At 46.0% G+C, this 20373-nt stretch overlaps 1 protein-coding gene across 1 annotated transcript in view; it reads right to left on the bottom strand.

Annotated features, from left to right (window-relative positions):
* LOC147111674 (ferroxidase HEPHL1-like) overlaps positions 1-19545 on the bottom strand; it is a 135221-nt gene extending 115676 nt beyond the window's left edge. The window contains exons 1-2 of the mRNA XM_085998780.1: positions 19170-19545; positions 539-783 (exon numbers count right to left, since the gene is read on the bottom strand). Of these exons, the coding sequence (XP_085854906.1) occupies positions 539-783; positions 19170-19324 (400 nt within the window). The 5' untranslated portion in view covers positions 19325-19545. The remainder of the gene's footprint in view (positions 1-538; positions 784-19169) is intronic.
* Positions 19546-20373: the final 828 nt, after the last annotated feature.

Consider the following 20373-nt stretch of genomic DNA (forward strand, 5'->3'; position numbering starts at 1 on the left):
TGCGAGGTAAGTGGAAAATGTTAGAAAAAGTTTACTTACCTTTGTTTCTTCCTGCAGGCTTCAAGAGTTAGGTATGCGGAGAGTCTCACATCTCCGCGGCAGAGATGACAGATGGCCGTTGCATTCTCCCATGCAACAACCATCTAATTTCTGCAAAAGAAAGAGGTTTGATGAGGTCTTGAATTCAAGAACTCATCAAACTACAGAGAATGTCAGTTTCACAGAGCTGTCAAACAATGACAATTCATCTGTCAAAATTTTTTATCCCATGTCACTAGTTGAAGAATAGTTCTGCCCGGTGTCCTGGCCAATATTTATCCCTCCAACATCACTAAAATAAACAGATTATCTGGTCATTATCACCTTGCTGTTTGTGGGCGCTTGCTGTGTGCAAATTAGCTGCTTCGTTTCCTATATTACAACAGTGACTACACTTCAGAAGTACTTAATTGGTTGTAAAGAGCTTTGGGATGTCCTGAGGCTGTGAAAGGTGCTATATAAATGCAAGTTATTTCTTTCTTTTGCTCAGCGGAGTTACCTTCAGAATCTTTTTCATAGAAGACTCCGTGTGGGTGCAGAGAATAGGGACGCGATGCAAAGTTTTTGAAGTGAATAATAATCAAATCTTCCACCTCTGCCCTTAGCAGTGGGCCAAGAAATCCCAGCCAAACAGGTTTAGGAATCTCAGTCGAATATGTTCCATCAGTAAACTGTTTATAGATAGCCTTTTTGTACAATCGTCCAATCCTGTGTTCACCCCCTTTCAGAAACTCTGCTGCATGCCTATGTAGAAACAAAAATAAGATTAGGCATATCATTTATGAACAAAATGATCTTTATAAAATGCACACAATCAAAATTTCAGTTCCCTTACTGGGTGCTGAATTTTCACTCATAAATCTTTCTTAACAATACAGAGAAATTAGGAGGTTGTGAAGAGAGTACAGCTTCAAATTAGAACATTTCAGCATTATGTGTCTTTCAAAGTTATGGCTTTAGTTATATATGGGGTTATGTGGTTGTTTGATCCCCTCCATCACATCCTTCACCATACAATTATAAAGGCACAATAAAACACATTTTTTGCTCATTCCAAACACACTCACCTCTTCCTTTCCTGTCTTCACAGCACACACTAGCACCGTTCCTTTCTCACATACACCACCAACTACTCCCAGCACTCCTTACTCACATCACGTCACACATACTTCCCTTTACATTGAACATCTCCTCATCCTCATTCCATCATGGTTCTTCTACACCTCTCAACACATCCATTATATGCACAAGCCCCACACATCTCCACTCAGCTTTTCAACATCCATTTTTTTTGCAGGAGACAGCACATAATTCCAGGGAGTAGAACAGAATGGGTGAAAGAGTTCTCAACATCATCGCTCTTACACAGGCAGAGCAAGAAGCCCTGGAGATCACTGGCCCAGGAGACACCCAAGCAGGGTGTCTGCTTATTACTTGTAGCCCTTCATTCAACTCAGCACAGATCCAACAAGCTTAGCAACTTCAACCTGCATTCACCAGACTGTTACCTGATCATGTGAACCTTTCTCTGAAATCCTACCTCTTCTCCGTTTTCTAGGAGTTCTAGGGCCGAGCCATGAGAAGAAAACTGCTGGCCTTACACAGACAGTTGTATGAGGTATTGGAAGGTGTGCCAAGGAGTTTCACTGCTATGGTTGAGTGTGGAGGAGTCTGCATCCAGCCTCTGTGGTATCATCTCGCATGGCATCACCACTCCGCAGTCTACCCTGAAGAGTGTGGTATCCTCCAGGGACGTTGTAATGGAGTCCTCACAGCAGGAGTCCATGCTAGTACGCTTTGCAGCTTTGGTGGAAATTCAAACGGCTGCCATGCAGACGTTGGGCTCCACAATGGAGAGAATGGTAAATCAAATAGTTGGGCTTTGAAGAAGTCAGTCATCTTCTGCAATCTGATCTACCACAGATCACGAAGTGATGAGCCCCCAAGGGAGAGGCAGTGGCACGATGGAAGTGGTACGTGCTGGCCTCTCTCAGGAAGTCTGCACATTCGCTTCCTCCCCAACCCCCACAGCTAGTAACCGCCATTGTTCCAGCAAGTCAGCTGGGCCAGACTGCTTGGGCACCAGCCAAGTTGTAGCAGTCTACAGCCGGGCCTGCACAGGCTCGAGCACCCAGAAGTCACCGACCACAAGCATCTCAGATATCCTTACATGAAGAACAACAGCTTTCCATCAGCTCTGCTCAGGCCACTAGGGGAGCGCCTCCTAGGAGTAGTAGAGTTAGGAAACTTTCTTTAAAGAAAAGAACAGTGGGTTGATCACCTGGGTGAGAAATTAAAGGGAGGCAATTATTATGTTTGGTATTAAATGAATCGCCTTTATCACATTTGGCACTTTGGTCTGCAGTGCGGTTTAATGGCAGCTTCTGAACCTGCACGGTCAAATAAGGACTGCTATGCAGAGCGGCTCTATGTAAATCCTCAGGGAAGGGATGTGAGAAGCTCAGCAGAATCACTGAGCTATGAGCTGATCCCTGACATCTTTGGCTGCAAGGCACTGTTGTGACCCTCCTTCCACTGCTGATTCCTCTCCTTCCCCCAGGCCTTCCTCGTCTGGTGATGACTAATGTTGCTGCTCTTCCTCTTCCAAATGTCGGCTCCTCTGTAATGCAATGTTGTGCAATATGCATCAGACTACGATTATGTGTGATGCTCTATCTGTGGCATATTGCAAGAAACCCCCTGAGCGGTCCAGACATCTAAACCTGCTTCTTCTCCTCCTGACCCACATTAAAACTAAATTTTTAAAACTTACGTTACTCGGCCATTTTTGGCTCTCGATGCAGCTCCCAATAGCTTTGGCCTGTTAGGGAAGCCACCACTGATGCCCCATTAAGGCCTCAGGTAAAAAATATAGCTAGGACCAGATGACACCATTGGGGCCCGATCTGCATTTTTAAAAAGGCTATCGGTGGGTGTCCTTGTCCTGCAATTTAAAATTGCAGTCAGTATGATCGAAGCAGATAGCGGGTAGGCAAGTCCTCCGCTCCATTTTAACTGCCACTTTAATACTATGGGGGAAAAATTTGTACGCGTCAAAAGAATTGCCAGTGTCACCAGCTACTCGAGTTAATGGCCGCCGAAAATGGCCGCAGAGCTATTGTTGAAAAATTGGCTCTGAAGTTTGGCGATGCGGAGCACAGCGCTAACTTGCTGTGCAAAGCCCTCCTGGTGACGTTAATGGAGGCCTCCGACCTGAAGTTCCCGTCCACAGTCGGCATTGCTGCTTCTAACTGTAGAATTCGCAAGGCATTGTGGGCAATTAAAGGGGCTTTGAATTAAAACTAATGAAAATTAAAATCAAGCGAAAACATACATTTTCAGCCCTTACTGCCTTTCAAAATAAACCTAAACATTAAAAATAATTCTCAAATGGCAATCCTCAGCTCTTAAAGCTGAATTGTCTTTCACACTAAAAAAAAGGTAAAAGTGCTTCAGCACTAATATAAATGGCTCAGCAAGCCAGGGAAGGGGCATCCAGGGTCTCGCAAGCAGCACTCCAGCTTTGTGCAGGGGGTCAACACTGCAAGAGAGGTCCTCTATCTACAGTTCAGACAGCATCTCGACCTGAGACATGAACTCTGTTTCTCGCTCCATGGATGTTGCCTGACCTGTTGAGTATTTTCAGCATTTTGTGTCTTCTCAGAGGCCTTCCTTTACCATCTGAGGCCTTACAAGCATCCAGCAGCACTCTCTACACACTTAAAAAAAACTTTCAACATCTATCGCAGCAAACCACTACTTCAATAAAATCAAAAAAACCCAGTCCAAAAGCTTAAATCCAAACTTACCTGAATGATGTGCATGTCCCCTTAAGAGATGCTGACATCACTACTGTCAGCCTGCTTGCACGCCAGGTTTACCTGGTGTGCTTAGGACCCAGCACTGAATTCAGCGCTTGGGTTGAAGTTCGGATTGGAGACGTTAAGTTGGCGTTGCATACCGATGGATGTCACCACGCCACCGTTTTTTTCTCCAGTGTGCTTCCAGTTACCGGCAGCGCAAAGGGATGAAAACGGCGGCCGCCGCAGGACCCGCCACCGGCTGGCAAAAGAGCGGTGGCCGGCGTTTTAGCACCATTTCTAGCCCCGTGTACTTTCATTTTTGTAACAAGTCTATTAATGGTTATGATGGTTCCGCAGAAAATATTTTAAACATTAAGAGAGTATACTTTGCGGAATGTCTACATGGGGCAGGCATTTTGTGTACCAAACTTAGCCAAAATTAGCCTAATTTTAATTGCTGTTTTCAGAGTCAGCCATCTTCTTCCTCATTTGCACAAGTCCACTGGGTTTGGGGCACTGCATTCACTCTGCCTGCTATCTGTTCCCAAGTGTGTCATACCAGACACTTCTGGGGAGAGGCCCTTTAGTTCCAAACAGTAAGGCCCTTCTATTTCTTATTTCCTGTATTAGCATTTCCAGCACCTGGGTGTCAAAGTGTCTTTTGCAAACCATAGATGCCTCTATTGTACATCACTGAGTAAACCCTGAGCCTACTTTCTCCTGCACAAATGCACAGATTTAAACGCTTTCCTAATATAGTTAACAACAGCAACCTTCATTTATATAGCACCATTAATACAGCAAAACGTCCCAAGACATTTCACCTTTTGGGGTCAGACCCAAGCAGGACTAAGAATGTGACCAACGGATGTGGCCAAAGAGGTAGGTTTTAAAGACCATTTTGAAAGTGGGGAGAGATCTAGCAAGACAAAAGGACTTAGGGAGGCAGTTCTAGAATGTAGGGCAAGACAGCTGTTTCACAGAAAGCAGAGCGGAGGGGAGGTAAACACACAGTAAATCAGCACCATAAGAGTAGATGGTATGTACAGGGATAAAGGGCTGAAAGTGGTTGTAAAAGCAGACAGTGAAAGATTTGAAGGCAAATATGAAGATTTTGAAGTTGATGCATTGAGGAACGGGGAGCTAATGGAAGTCAGCAAGGATGACAGTGAAAGGTGAGTAGATTTTATACCTAAGACAAGGACAGCAAATTGATACTGGGAGAACTATTCAGGATTATGTTTAACATCATTACGTATACTTATCTCCTGGGCCTCTTTGCACCCCTAATATCTCCTTTGGCTTGTCACAGCAAATTACTATATTCCCCCCAGAGTTTCTTCCATCTTTTCCCTCTCAACATTTTTTGCTCCTATTTTAATTAACCTATTCATTCTTTTTGCAAAATGCCTATTTAGCTTACCTTATTGGCTATATACTATCTTGCATACTCAATATTATTGTTATTTTAAGCATGTTCCATTTTTCCCAACTGTGCAACACCTACCAGTTAATTTATTTGATTCTTCTTTCATTCCTTTGAAGTTTGCCTTTCTAAAGTCATATTTATTATTGTGTTGGTCCATACTGGTGCTGTTTGCCTTATAATCCTAAATTTAATCACATTAGTCTAGAAGTTGTTGTTGGTGTACTATTCGGAGTTTAATTGTGTGTTATTAAAGTTTCTGGAAGTATTCTCATTGGCCCTTTAATCACATGTTTTCAGCAGCATGTGCAAACCGTGGCTTATGGAGCATTAGGACTGATTCAACAACTGATAGACACTTAACTGTCTACATACATTTATACCCCAAGTATTTGCCCAAGAGAGAACAGTGCAGGAGCTAGTGCTGCAATATGCCTGGAAGATGAAGGGCTGCCCCAATGAGAACCACTCAAATGACTAAATGGTGGAAGTCCTCATCCATGAACTGAGGGAAAGGAAGGCAGCTCTGTAAGGTACAGAAAGGTACCTTGCTCAAAAGAAAATAGTTCAGCAAGCATTGAAGCAAATTTTAGGAAAATTGTTTGCTGTATCCAGCTGATCTGGGTACAGGCCAAAAGCATAACTTACCTGAAGAAAGCTACTAAGAGAAGGTTGCAGTACAACTTAATTTGCAAAATACCTGCCCCAAACTTGCATGCCGCAAAGTATACCCCCAAAACCAATAACTCATTTGTGCTGAGCCATCTGAAACATTCCTGCAAATCCATGTATGACAACATAAGGGCATGATACATGCTCAAATGGGATGGGCAGATGTACACACTATCTGTGCTACATTAACAAAATCTCAAGACTACTCATCTGCCTGTAGGACTAAAACATGCATAATAAAAGGAAACAGAGCCACACTGGACGAGAACCTAGACATCAGAAGCGCTTGAACTTGTTTGAGGAATATATATCATTGGGCAAGATAGCATCGAGGGAGTTGGAGAGAGTGAATACGGAGTCCCCCACCATGTTCAGGGCTAATACAATCCTGCCCTTATGTTTGTTGCCCTGTCACTGATACACTGAAACTTAACCACAAAAACATCACAAACAGTATCTTACAATGCAAGCACTGTTCGAGGATGTTTCTTTAATGTAGCATTTTGACCTATTTTCTTCTTTTATCTTTGTCGGCATAAAGGAAAAGAGCGCCTTGAGAAGATAGCACCAGGTGAGTCACAGTTCATGAGTAAGGATGAGCAATTCGTGACAGCAGACGAGGATCAGTTACCTCATGATTCCTTCCTCAGGGATGTGCCCAGGGATACTGACTTCATAGGTCCTGCTCTTAAACGGAGTTTGCTGCCTGAGCAGTATCATCTATAGGACTCACTTGAGTTTGTACACAATACATTCCAAGGTCTGGCTAGGATTATGGAGTCATCCACAAGCCAGATATGTGCAGTCTTGTAACAATGCTAAGGGCATATGCAGCAGGCCCCTCAGTGGTAAAGATCCTAGGCCAAAGCAGATTATCGCTCATGAATGCACGAACTGTTGCTGTAGAGACTTTGGCTCCCACTGCAATCCCCTCCAAGTCACACATCATCCTTACTTGGATAGGGAAAATATACATCCCACTTTTCCAGGGACAGTCCCCGGATGAGGTACTGTGTCCCAGGCAAACAATGTCCCCGGAAGAGTCTCCGGTTCACAAAACTCGACCCCAAAGTGCACCCTGGAGCAGTGAGTGTAAAAAAATAAAAAATAAAAAAATAAAAAATAAAATGGAAAAAAAAGAATAGGGGCAGAGATTATGGTCTGAAATTGTTGAACTCTATGTTGAGTCCAGAAGGCAATAAAGTGCCTGACATGCATCAACTGAGCTGCCTGCGGGTGGCGCTGTCCAGGGAGAGTATAAATACTCAGGCACAGGCCCAGCTTGCGCAGGACATTCTTAACAGGAACTAGTGAAGGACACAACTAGACCTCCATGTTGTAAAAGAGTTGATTAAAGCTTTGTTTAACGCTTAGACCAAGTGCCTAGTAGTTTTCTTATGTCAATTTAATCAACTGAAACTTGCTCCATGCTCTAAGTGATTTTGGGAACAGACAGCTACAACTCTAATGTGTAGAAGGGAACCAGATTACGTAGTAATCAATCCATCATAAACTACTCAGACCCGACCGTCTTGACCTGGACCTGAATTCACCTGCAACTGCTAAGGTATGGAAACACTGGTATCGTACCTTCAGCAATTTCCTCGGGGCTTGTGGTGAGAATGTTCCTGATGAGTTACAAATGCTTGCCAATTATGTATCTCCTCATGTGTTTGATTATATCGAAGACTGTGTAGACTATGACTCCGCTATCCAAATACTGCAGCAACTATATGTTAAGGCCACAAACAAAATTTTTGCTCAGCACTTACTGGCCACAACTCGACAACAACCCGGGGTATCACTTGACGAATTCCTTCAAAAGCTTCGCAGGCTCAGCAAAGACTGTAATCTCAAAGCTGTCTCAGCTGAGCAGTACCAGGAGGAATTAATTTGTGATTCTTTTATTAATGGAATTGCGTCTCCCTTCATTCGCCAGCATCTGTTGGAGAATAAAATCTTCGAGTTACAAGCTGCCTATGACCAGGCATATTCTCTGGACTTAGCAAAAAAAAATGCAGATGCCTATCTTTTACCATGTGCATGGACTGTTGCTATCACTTTTAGTGACTCCTCCAATAAGCCTCAGGCAGAAGCCCTCACTGATGACAACTCTATCATAACTGATGACGACCCTACCCTAGCGGCATCTTGGCAATCTAAAAAGTGTTTCTTCTGTGGAGGTGCATTTCACTATAGGAAATTTTGTCCTGCTCATAATGCAACCTGCAATCATTGCAGTAAGAAAGGTCACTTTTCTAAAGTATGTCAGTCAAGAGCCTCTCCTAGAGTTACAGCTGCTATCTATAAAACTGCTCCTTCCCCAAGAGCCACTACTAATGTTACAGCTGTCATCTATAAAACTGGTCCTCCCCCAAGACCCACTACTAATGTTACAGCTGTCAAGTATAAAACTGCCCCTCCTCCCATCACAGCTGTTTTTCCCCAAAGCCTGTCCCATGCAGCCACAAAGGTTTTGGTAAATGGACACATATTGAGTGCACTAATTAACTCATGTAGCTCTGACAGCTTCATCAGTGAGCAGGCTGTCAGTAAGTTAAAACTGCGTATTTACCCCTCGGACAGGGAAATTGCAATGGCTCTGATGACACTGACCACCAACTCTTCCGGCTTTTGTCTTGTCAACCTTATTCTCAATGGCCGCACTTATTTTTCCACCCGGCTTTGGGTGCTCAAAAACCTATTCAGTAATGTGCTCCTGGGACAGGATTTGCAGAAGCAACACAAAAGACTCACTTTCAAGTTTGGAGGGTCAAAGCCGGAGCTTACTATTTCCAAAGTACCGTTTTGTGCGCTTTCGGCGGCTTCACTCGACAAGCCCTCCTTGTTTGCCAATCTTTCCCCCCGATATAAGCCCATAGTCACTAAATCACGATGTTTCTGTCAAGATTATCCTTTATCAAGGCAGTAATCTCTCGCCTTCTAGCGGACGGTATCATTGAGCCATGTTCATCTTCCTGGCGGGCTCAAGTCGTCATTGTTAAAAATCCTCTGAAGCCACACAAGAAACGCCTTTGCATCGATTACTCGCAAACTATTAACCAGTATACTGACCTGGATGCCTACCCACTACCACGCATCGATGACATGGTCAATAACTTTGCCAACTACAGGGTATTTTCAACTTTTGACTTAAAGAGTACATATCATCAAGTACCGTTAAAGGACTCTGACAAGAAGTATACGGCCTTTGGGGCCAACGGTCGGCTTTACCAGTTTTGTCGCCTTCCATTTGGGGTCACCAATGGGGTGGCCGTCTTTCAACGGGCAATGGACAGCCTAGTCAAACAGGATAACTTAACGGACACTTTTCCATATCTGGATAATATCACCATTGCTGGTCATGACCAGAAGAAACACGATGCCAACCTCCAGAAATGTCTTGACGTTCTCCGTCGTCGCAACTTAAACTTAAATGAGTCCAAATCTGTGAAATCAGTACCATCAGTCAACATCCTTGGCTACTGGGTGGGCAATGGTGTCATCAAACCGGATCCGGAATGACTTCGTCCGCTTCAGGAGCTCCCTCCTCCTACGAATCTTGGCTCTCTTCGTCGGGCCCTCGGCATGTTCGCCTATTATGCGAAGTAGATACCCTACTTTTCCGACAAGATCCAGCTCCTGCTTCACGCAAAGTCATTTCCGTTGGAGGCAATGGCTATTTCAGCTTTCGACCTCCTCAAGCAACAACTGGAAAAAGCCACGCTTCATTCCATTGAAGAAAATCTCCCTTTCGTGGTCGAGTGCGATGCATCAGAGGTGACGATCTCGGCTACCTTGAATTAAGGCGGTCGACCCGTTGCATTTCTGTCCAGAACTTTGCAGGGTAGCGAGCTCCATTATCCTCCTGTCGAGAAGGAGGCTACAGCTATCATCAAAGCAATACGTAAATGGAGTCATTTTCTTGCTCGTCGCCATTTCACGCTTATAACCGATCAGTGCTCCGTGGCCTTTATGCTGGATAACCAGAAACACACTAATGTCAAGAATAACAAGATACAGCACTGGAGAATGGAATTGGCCACCTTTGGCTACACCATACATTATCAACCCGGCAAAGATAATGTGGCCCCGGATACCCTCACGTGTGCGTTTTGCTCTTCCATGTCAACTTCGACTCTTGCGGATCTTCATACTGACTTATGCCATCCTGGCGTTACCCGTATGTTACACATTGTGCGATCTAAAAATCTCCCATTTTCTACAGAAGACGTGAAAAGAACATGCTCCACTTGTAGAATTTGCGCGGAATTAAAACCGCAATTCATCGGATGGCTCGCTCATACACACTACATTGCCTATGCAGCGACTCAGCATTGACTTTAAAGGGCCACTGCCTTCTTCAACGCGAAACACCTACTTGCTTACTATGGTGGACGAATATTCACGCTTTCACTTTGCTTTCCCCTGTCCCAATATGCTTACTTCCAGTGATCAAATGCCTCGATCAAGTCTTTTCCCTTTGCGGTATGGCCAATTTCATCCACTCTGATCGGGGTCCCTCCTTCATGTCAAACAAACTCAAAAGTTAACTTTCCCAACGGGGAATCGCCACAAGTAAAACGACACCGTATCATCCTATTGGAAATGGACAGGTTGAGAGATACAACGCTATCATTTGGAACGCTGTTTATCTTGCACTAAGGTCATACAACATACCAGATCAGCAGTGGGAAACTATGCTCCCTGATGCGTTGCATTCCATCAGGTCTCTCCTTTCTACATCCACCAATGTTACTCCTCACGAACGATTCTTCGGGTTCCAGCATCGCTCCACTCATGGGACGTCCCTACCATCATGGTTGGCAGCTCCTGGTCCCGTGCTGCTCCAAAGATTCGTCTGATCCGCCAAGAGTGATCCCCTCGTCGACGAAGTGCAACTAATGGATGTCAATCCCACGTACGCATACGTGCGGTACCCTGATGGCCAGGAGTCCACAGTTTCACTTCGGGATCTGGCTCCCTGCCCAACCGGTCCCACGAACCCGATCGATAGAGGGATCCGTATTAATGACGCTGATACTCTGCGCTCCTCCGAGGATGATGCCCTACCCGGGACGCCAAGGGATCTGCCAGCTACTCCTCCGGATCAACCCGGGGAGCAGAGCGCTCCCCGCGGGATGACCACCTGAAGCCAGGATGCCGGTCAATCACCGGCTACTGAGCAGGATGACGCTCTCCGCGGGATGACCACCTGAAGCCAGGACGCCGTTCAATCACCGACTATGGAGCAGGATGAAGCCAGCTCGGCACCTGTGGGGGCCCGCACCCGGAGTCACGATCTCCCCAGTCCCCCTCAGGTCGATCAAGGCGACACGGGCTCTGCCAGCCCACCGGTATGAACCAAGCGACCCAGGGACCAAGACTCAGTCCGAGGAGACGTGCCTTCCAGCCACAAACAGAGATCCAAACGACTGCGGCTATTCGTAGTCCGATTAATCCGATAGAAGGAAGTCGCCGGTCTACCAATCCTTCAGGCGGGAAGAATGACATGAATCAACTGAGTGGCCTGTGGGTGGCACTGTCCAGGGAGAGTATAAATACTCGGGCATGGGCCCAGCTTGCGCAGGACATTCTTAACAGGAACTAGTGAAGGACACAACTAGACCGCCATGTTGTAAAACAGTTGATTAAAGCTTTGTTTAACGCTTAGACCAAGTGCCTGGTAGTTTTCTTACGTCAGTGCCTAATCGAAAGATGAGGTGTTGTTCCTCGAGCTTACGTTGAGCTTCATTGGAACAGTGTAAGAGGCCGAGGACAGTGAGGTCTGAGTGGGTGTGAAGCGGAGAATTAAAGTGACAGGTGACCGGAAGCGCGGGGTCACCTTTACGGACTGAATGGAGGTGTTCTGCAAAGCAGTCACCCAATCTGCGTTTGGTCTCCCCAATGTAGAGGAGACCACATCGTGAGCAGCGAATACAGTATACTAATATGCAAAAAGTACAGGTAAATCGCTGTTTCACCTGGAAGGAGTGTTTGGGGCCCTGGACAGTGGGAAGGGGGGAGGTAAAAGGGCATGTGTTGCATCTCCTGTGCTTGCATGGGAAGGTGCCAGGCGAAGGGGAAGGGGTGCTGGGGGTGATAGAGGAGTGGACTAGGGTGTCGCGGAGGGAGCAGTCCCTTCAGAATGCTGAAAGGGGAAGTGAGGGGAAGATGTGTTTGGTGGTAGGATCATGCTGGAGGTGGCGGAAATGGTGGAGGATGATCCGTCGAATGTGGAGGCTGGTGGGGTGAAAGGTGAGGACAAGGGGAATCCTGTCGTGGTTCCGGGAGGGTGGGAAAGGGGTGAGAGCAGAAGTGCGGGAAATAGAACGGACACAGTCAAGGGCCATGTCAACCACAATAGAGGGGAATCCTCATTGAGGAAAAAGGAAGACACGTCGGAAGCACTGGTATGGAAGGTGGCATCGTCAGAGCAGATGCGGCGGAGACGGAGAAACTGGGAGAATGGAATAGAGTCCTTACAGGAAGCGGGGTGGGAGGAAGTGTAGTCCAGGTAGCTGTGGGAGTCAGTGGGCTTGTAGTGAATGTTTGTCAAGAGCCTATCCCCAGAGATGGAGACAGAGAAGTCGAGGAAGGAAAGGGAAGGGTCGGAGATGGACCATGTGAAGGTGAGGGAAGGGTGGAAATTGGAAGCAAAGTGAATGAAATTTTCTAGTTCACAGCGAGTGCAGGGAACAGCACCGATGCTGTCATCAATGTACCGGAAAAAGAGGTGAGGGAGGGGACCTGAGTAGGACTGGAACAAAGAATGTTCCACATGTCCCACGAAAAGGCAGGCACAGCTGGAACCCATACGGGTTCCCATAGCAACCCCTTTAATTTGGAGGAAGTGAGTGGACTCAAAGGAGAAGTTGTTCAATGTGAGAACAAGTTCAGCCAGGCGGAGGAGGGTAGTGGTGGATGGGGACTGGTTGACACGGCCCTTGACCGTATCCATTCTATTTCCCGCACTTCTGCTCTCACCCCTTCCCTACCCTCCCAGAACCAAGATAGGGTTCCCCTTGTCCTCACCTTTCACCCCACCAGCTTCCACATTCGATGGATCATCCTCCACCATTTCCAACACCTCCAGCGTGATCCCACCACCAAATGCATCTTCCCCTCACCTCCCCTTTTAGCATTCCGAAGGGACCGCTCCCTCCATGACACCCTGGTCCACTCCTCTATCACCCCCAACACCCCTTTCCCCCTCGCCCGGCACCTTCCGGTGCAAGTGCAGGAGATGCAACACCTGCCCTTATACCTCCACTCTTCCCACTGTCCAGGGCCCCAAACACTCCTTCCAGGTGAAACACGATTTACTTGTACTTCTTGTAATTTAGTACACTGTATTCGCTGCTCACGATGCAGTCTCCTCTACATTGCAGAGACCAAACGCAGATTGGGCGACCACTTTGTGGAACACCTCCGTTCAGTCTGTAAAGGTGACCCTGAGCTTCCGGTCACCTGTCACTTTAATTCTCCGCTCCACTCCCACTCAGACCTCACCGTCCTCGGCCTCTTACACTGTTCCAATGAAGCTCAACGTAAGCTCGAGGAACAGCAGCTCATCTTTCGATTAGGTACTTTACAGCCACCTGGACTCAACATAGAGTTCAACAATTTCAGACCATAACCTCTGCCCCTATTTTTTTTTTCCATTCATTTTATTTTACTTTTTTTTACACTTCATCTAGAGCCATCTTTTGTTTCTTAACTTGTCCCATTACCATTTCCTTTTGCCTTGCACCATCTCTCTTAATGTCTCTCAATCTCTCCTGCCTTCCATCCTATCACAGACCTTCCCTTTTGTTCTTTCCTCCCCTCCCCCCTTTCCCTGCCCCTGCACTTGCTTAAAAACCTGTTCCATCTCCAGTCTTTTTCCAGTTCTGACGAAGGGTCATCGACCTGAAACGTTAACTCTGTTTCTCTCTCCACAGATGCTGCCTGACCTGTTGAGTATTTCCAGCATTTTCTGTTTTTATTTCAGATTTCCAGCATCCGCAGTATTTTGCTTTTGTACCCTTGAATTACCTACCTAACTCCATCTGGGAGTGTCGTCACCACAATGACTGCAGCAGTTCTAGAAGAAGACCCACCACCACCTTCTCAGGGCAGTTAGAGATGGTCAATAAATGTGGCTTTACTGGCATCGCCCGAATTCCAAGAACAAGTAAACGAAAATACACCTGTACAGCTGTAAACACCATAACATGTATTGCATGTGTGCTGCTTAAGTGTGCAGTTTCATAGAAAGCAGGCAGAATGGTTTTAATGTTTATCATAAGCTTAGGGAGAAGTATGTTGGCTCCTGTTCTTACACTGGAGCTCAGACGATGGGGTGAATTTTCAACTTGCCACCTGAGCATAAAGCTAGCTTTGCGGATTGGTCACCAATTATAGAAACCGCCTAATTTTAATTTTTATTGAGTTCAATTGAAAGAAAAAGCAAATGGTTTCTAGAATGGACAGCCAAAACACAGCACCAGTTTTACATCTGGGTGGCATGTTGAAAATCTACCCCAATATTACTCTGGTAAATTGCCTTATTCGTGGGCTTATAATGGAGACAATGTGGTCAGATCTGAGTGTGATTTGACACACAAAATAAATTGTACTATAGAACAGCTGAATTTCCACAGCCAAGGCTGTGAATTTGGTGCAAAGATTACACTATACCACAGGCATGACTCATGAGTGGGTGCTCTGGCCCTTCAGTTAATGTATAACTAAAGGCACATTTTTTGTAAGTCCTGAGAATGAAGTAATTCTCACCATTTCATTCCCAGGGCCTTGAAAAAGTACAGCTGCTGTTACACATTGCCTACGAAATGTTTAAGCATCAGCATGTCTTTGCTTTGAAAACCTCCTCCCTCCCACTCCAATCAACTGCAATTACTGAAGGCACGCTGTCAAATTAATTTTTGCTTTTTAATATTTTGACTATAAACATTAGTACATCCATGAACTTTACTTTAAGAAAATAATGTACCCACTTGTTAGACTCCTTAATGGAATCCTGTGCACATCCACTTCTGACAGCATAGATCAGAATAAACAAACTGGAGTAATATAGAATCATACAGCACAGAAGGAGGCCATTTAGCCCATCATGCCTGTGCCGGCTCTTTGAAAAAGCTACCCGATTAGTCCCACTCCCCTGCTCTTTCCCCACAGCCGGGCAAATGTTTCCTTTTCAATTATATATCCAATTCCCTTTTGAAATTCACTACTGAATCTGCTTCCAACACCCTTTCAGGCAGTGCATTCCAGATCATAACAACTCGCTGCATAAAAACCTATGTCAAGGCGATCTCGTTGCAGTTTGTGTCAATTTATGAAGATTTAGTGACAATGTGTGGCTGTCTCAAATTTGCCCTGCAGCATGTACAGCTCATCTGACAATTCTTTCATTGTCTCAAATGACTGAAATACAATGATCTCCTTTACACTACATTCCCCCAATGCATCTGCCTTCAATCTGTGGTGCCTGTAATTGATGTATGAAGGGAGTGGGAATTTCGTTTTATGGGAAGTGGTTGCCTTTAACTGAGCACTGGTGCCAGCCACTTTGTAATGTTTCGAATAAGTCACCTGCCTGTTTCCAGAAAATTTTCTAGCCAGCATTGTGTTGGCTATTGTGCAAGCTTGTGCTACAACACAAACTGTTCTGCTGCTGTTTAATTTTCAAACATACACTTAAGAGTTTGTAGAAGGCACAATCAGCTTTCCAAAAACATCCTCCCATTTCATTAATGGCTTCATTGTACCCTCACATCCAAAACAGAGACCTGTCAAGATTGGTGAAATGTAGGGAGTGAGATTTACCATCAAAAACAAGAAGAATAATTGCAAAATAACAACAGAAAATGCTGGAAAAACTCAGCAGGTCAGGCAACATCCGTGGAGAGAAATTTGAGTTGACGTTTCGGGTTTGACCCTTCTTCAAAACTGGAGAGAAAAGGAACTAGATCGAAGGCAGGGCTGCGATCGGACAAAAGAATAAAAGAACCAAAAGAAGTAAAAGAGATTAGAAGCTAGACGAGATGGTAATAGGCTGGGATTAGGTGTAAAGTGTACTGGCAGGGCAAAAGATAGCTGCCAGGTGTGAGAGAGAAACAAAAGGAAAGGGGGGGGGGAGGAAAGGAGTGGAAAAATATAAGTAAAAATGAAATAGGGGCCGAGGTTATGATCTGAAATTGTTGAACTCGATATTGAGACCGGAAGGCTGCAGAGTGCCTAATCGGAAGATGAGGTGCTGTTCCTCGAGTTTACGTTGAGCTTCCGTGGAACAGTACAAGAGGCCAAGGACGGTGAGGTCCGAGTGGGAATGGAGCGGTGAATTGAAATGACAGGCGACCGGAAGCTCGGGGTCACCCTTACGGACTGAACGGAGGTGTTCCGCAAAGCGGTCACCCAATCTGCGTTTGGTCTCCCCAATGTAGAGGAGACCGCATCGTGAGCAGCGAATACAGTATACTAGATTGCGAGAAGTACAAGTAAATCGCTGTTTCACCTGGAAGGGGTGTTTGGGGCCCTGGACAGTGGGGAGGGGGGAGGTATAGGGGCAGGTGTTACATCTCCTCCGCTTGCACGGGAAGGTGCCAGGCGAAGGGGAAGGGCTGTTTGGGGTGATAGAGGAGTGGACTAGGGTGTCTCGGAGAGAGCGGTCCCTGCGGAATGCTGAAAGGGGAGGGGAGGGGAAGATACGTTTGGTGGTGGGATCACTTTGGAGGTAGCGGAAATGCCGGAGGATGATCCGTTGAATGTGGAGGCTGGTGGGGTGAAAGGTGAGGACAAGGGGAACCCTATCGTGGTTCCGGGAGGGAGGGGCAGGGGTGAGGGCAGAGGTGCGGGAGATAGAACTGACACGGTCGAGGGCAGTGTCCACCACGGTAGAGGGGAATCCTCGGTTGCGGAAAAAGGAAGACATGTCTGAAGCACTGGTGTGGAAGGTGGCATCGTCGGAGCAGATACGGCGGAGGCGGAGAAACTGGGAGAATGGAATAGAGTCCTTACAGGAAGCGGGGTGGGAGGAAGTGTAGTCCAGGTAGCTGTGGGAGTCAGTGGGCTTGTAGTAAATATTGGTCGATAACCTATCCCCAGAGATGGAGACGGAGAAGTCGAGGAAGGGAAGGGAAGAGTCAGAGATGGACCATGTGAAGGTGAGGGAAGGGTGGAAATTGGAGGCAAAGTGAATGAAATTGTCAAGTTCGGGGCGAGAGCAGGAAACGGCACCGATACAGTCATCAATGTATCGGAAAAAGAGGTGAGGGAGGGGACCCGAGTAGGACTGGAACAAAGATTGTTCCACATAGCCCACGAAAAGGCAGGCATAGCTAGGACCCATGCGGGTACCCATGGCAACACCTTTGATTTGGAGGAAATGAGTGGAGTTAAAGGAGAAGTTGTTCAATGTGAGAACAAGTTCAGCCAGGCGGAGGAGGGTCGTGGTGGATGGGGACTGGTCGGGCCTCTGTTCAAGGAAGAAGCGGAGTGCCCTCAGGCCATCCGGGTGGGGGATGGAGGTGTAGAGGGATTGTACGTCCATGGTGAAAAGGAAGCGGTTGGGGCCAGGAAACTGGAAACTGTTAAAGTGGCGGAGGGCGTCCGAAGAGTCGCGGATGTAGGTGGGAAGAGACTGGACAAGGGGAGAAAAGATAGTCAAGATAGGAAGAGATAAGTTCCGTGGGGCAAGAACAGGCTGAAACGATGGGTCTACCAGGGCAGTCCTGTTTGTGGATCTTGGGAAGGAGGTAGAAGCGGGCTGTGCGGGGTTGGGGAACTATGAGGTTGGTGGCAGCGGGGGGAAGATCTCCAGAGGAGATGAGGTCAGTGACAGTCTTGGAAACGGTGATTTGATGTTCGGTGGTGGGGTCATGGTCCAGGTGGAGGTAGGAGGAGGTGTCGGAGAGTTGGCGTTCAGCTTCCGCTAGGTAGAGGTCAGTACGCCAAACAACAACAGCACCACCCTTGTCAGCGGGTTTAATGACAATGTCAGGGTTGGATCTAAGAGAATGGAGTGCTGCAAGTTCAGAGGGAGGTAGGTTGGAGTGAGTGAGGGGAGCAGAGAAATGGAGACGGCCGATGTCACGTCAGCAGTTAGCGATGAAAAGATCTAGAGAGGGTAAGAGGCCAGGGGGAGGGGTCCAGGTAGAATGGGAATTCTGCAAGCGGGAGAAAGGGTCAGTTGTGCGGGGCGAAGACTCCTGGCCAAAGAAGTGGGCACGGAGACGAAGGCGGCGGAAAAAGAGCTCAGCATCGTGCCGAGCTCGAAATTCATTGAGGTGGGGGCGTAAGGGGATGAAGCTCAGGCCTTTGCTGAGGACTGATCGTTCAGGGTCAGAGAGTGGAAGGTCAGAGGGGATTGTGAAAAGTTGATTGTTTTACCAACTTAAAAATGCATAGTTGTGCATTTTCGAAATGAATAAGACTTGATGGACTGTACAAATATAGTAAAGTGTGTTGCAAGGAAACACTTGAACAAACTGATTAGCTATTGAGTAATCTAAAAAATTCCACACTGCAGAACAGGTTTCAGAAAATGAACTGGTGTTTCTTTTACAGGAGGAGTTATTTGCAATTCCTAACCCCTCCTTGCCAAAATATAAATTGCATGAATAAATGTTAAAACAGCATTGTCCCTTACAGGGACTTCTGGCATCCTACTTCATACCCACTCTGTCAACCACAGGGATACTTTGTACTCTACATTTGCCGCAGGGTAAACTGCTGGATTACTACGCAATTTTCATGGAACTGTCTTTTAATCAAACTTTTTTTGAAAAGTTGATTGTTTTAAAATAGCAGACTTAACATATCACCAGTCATGCATTTATTCACAAACACCTTACAACGTTATAACAGTGCCCCTTTTAAAGAATGCATCATCACTAGATAAACATGATAGATTATTTCACTTCCCAAAGACAAGCAATGCTGTACTAAAAATGACATGGGAAAGGGCAAGGTAGGTGGAAACAGACAAATAAAAAAGGAAACCTTGAGGTTGGAAGGTGCCGGGTGTAACAGACATGCGAGGCGGTAGTACATTCCTTTATCTACAGTCATCTCCGTCTTGAGAAACGAATGCAGTTTCGCAATGTGAAGACACTGTTGATAACACGATGAAAGGCTAAAGATTTAGAACACAAACACTGCCGGTTGGAATCAATAGCTATGACCCGCCGAAGGCAGTGTTTTCAATGTTTCCCCTTTCTACATACTCATCCTGTTCCAGGTCCTGGTTTGTGAGGAGGTTTGTGCCGCTGGGCGCGTAGTTCCATGTCTCTTCTTTGATTGCGATGTAGTAAGTTCGAGTGATTGAGTTTGCGATCTCGGAAAGGCTGAGGAATACGAGAATGTGAACGGGGCCCATCATGTCACTTGTACTTCACTCCATGAGTACTTTCTGCCTTTCTGCAGCCAGAGCCGATGTTCAAACAATTTTCAGATTGAGCTCTCCCTCGTTCCCCACGTCAGTGCGTCATGTGGCTGACTGGAAATAGAGAGTCGTTGACTGGGACCTTTGGAAGGTGCCAGCCAATCCTTGTTTCTGTAGAGATGTGGAATGTGCCAAGCTGTGTTGGCTGAACCGTGATTTTTTTCGAAGTGTGGTCACAGTTTCCTGTTTGACGATTTTGTAACAGTCTTTATTTCCTTAAAAATAGTAATGTGATTCACTTTATTTTTGCATAAAAATGTAAGCAAATGAAACTTAATGCTGTTCATAGAGGGATTATATGTAGGTTTGTTAATTAATTATTACATGCAAGAAAAAATGTTAACGCTTGAAAAGTTCACATTTTCCCTTCTAAAATATATTAGTATTGAAAAAATATTCAAAAATAAAATGGATCATATTACCATCACTTCAATATGTAAATGCAAACACACTCAAGCAGCCCAGTATCTGAAGTGGCACCGATGCAACAGGCACTCAGCACAGTTTTTTCTTTGCTGATGACACCAGGATAAAACCCAAAGACAAGGCCTGAGGAGAGGATCGATGTGGTACATACTTCCAAGCACATCATTGGTATCCTTACACACCAGTTCAGATGGCTGCAGAAATCAGAGTAAGTGCTACAGTGCAATGTCTCCAAGATTACTGTAGCTTGTTGTGTCTTGTGTAACTTTGCCCTGTAAAGGGACAGAGCCCTGGAGCAAGCAGAAGAAGAAAATGAGCAGAAGAACGAGTGAATCAGGCGATAAGGAAGAAAAAGCATAGGATAATAGCTATGAGTTTGGGGAGAGGCCTCCAACCTCCCCTTCCCATTCTCTATTCTATCAACACCAAGAATCTCCATAGTCTTCTCCCCATTAGGGATCCCCTCCCCCTGTTTACATGTGATGCCTCTTATGCTTCGCCTCCTGCAAGCAACTTGAAATCAGAATGAAAAAGAAGATAGGCCCGGACTTTGCGGTCGG

Source organism: Somniosus microcephalus, chromosome 10 (assembly GCF_052327205.1).
Source record: "Somniosus microcephalus isolate GS21.2 chromosome 10, FLI_Smic_1.0, whole genome shotgun sequence".
In the NCBI taxonomy this organism is placed as follows: Eukaryota; Metazoa; Chordata; class Chondrichthyes; order Squaliformes; family Somniosidae; genus Somniosus; species Somniosus microcephalus.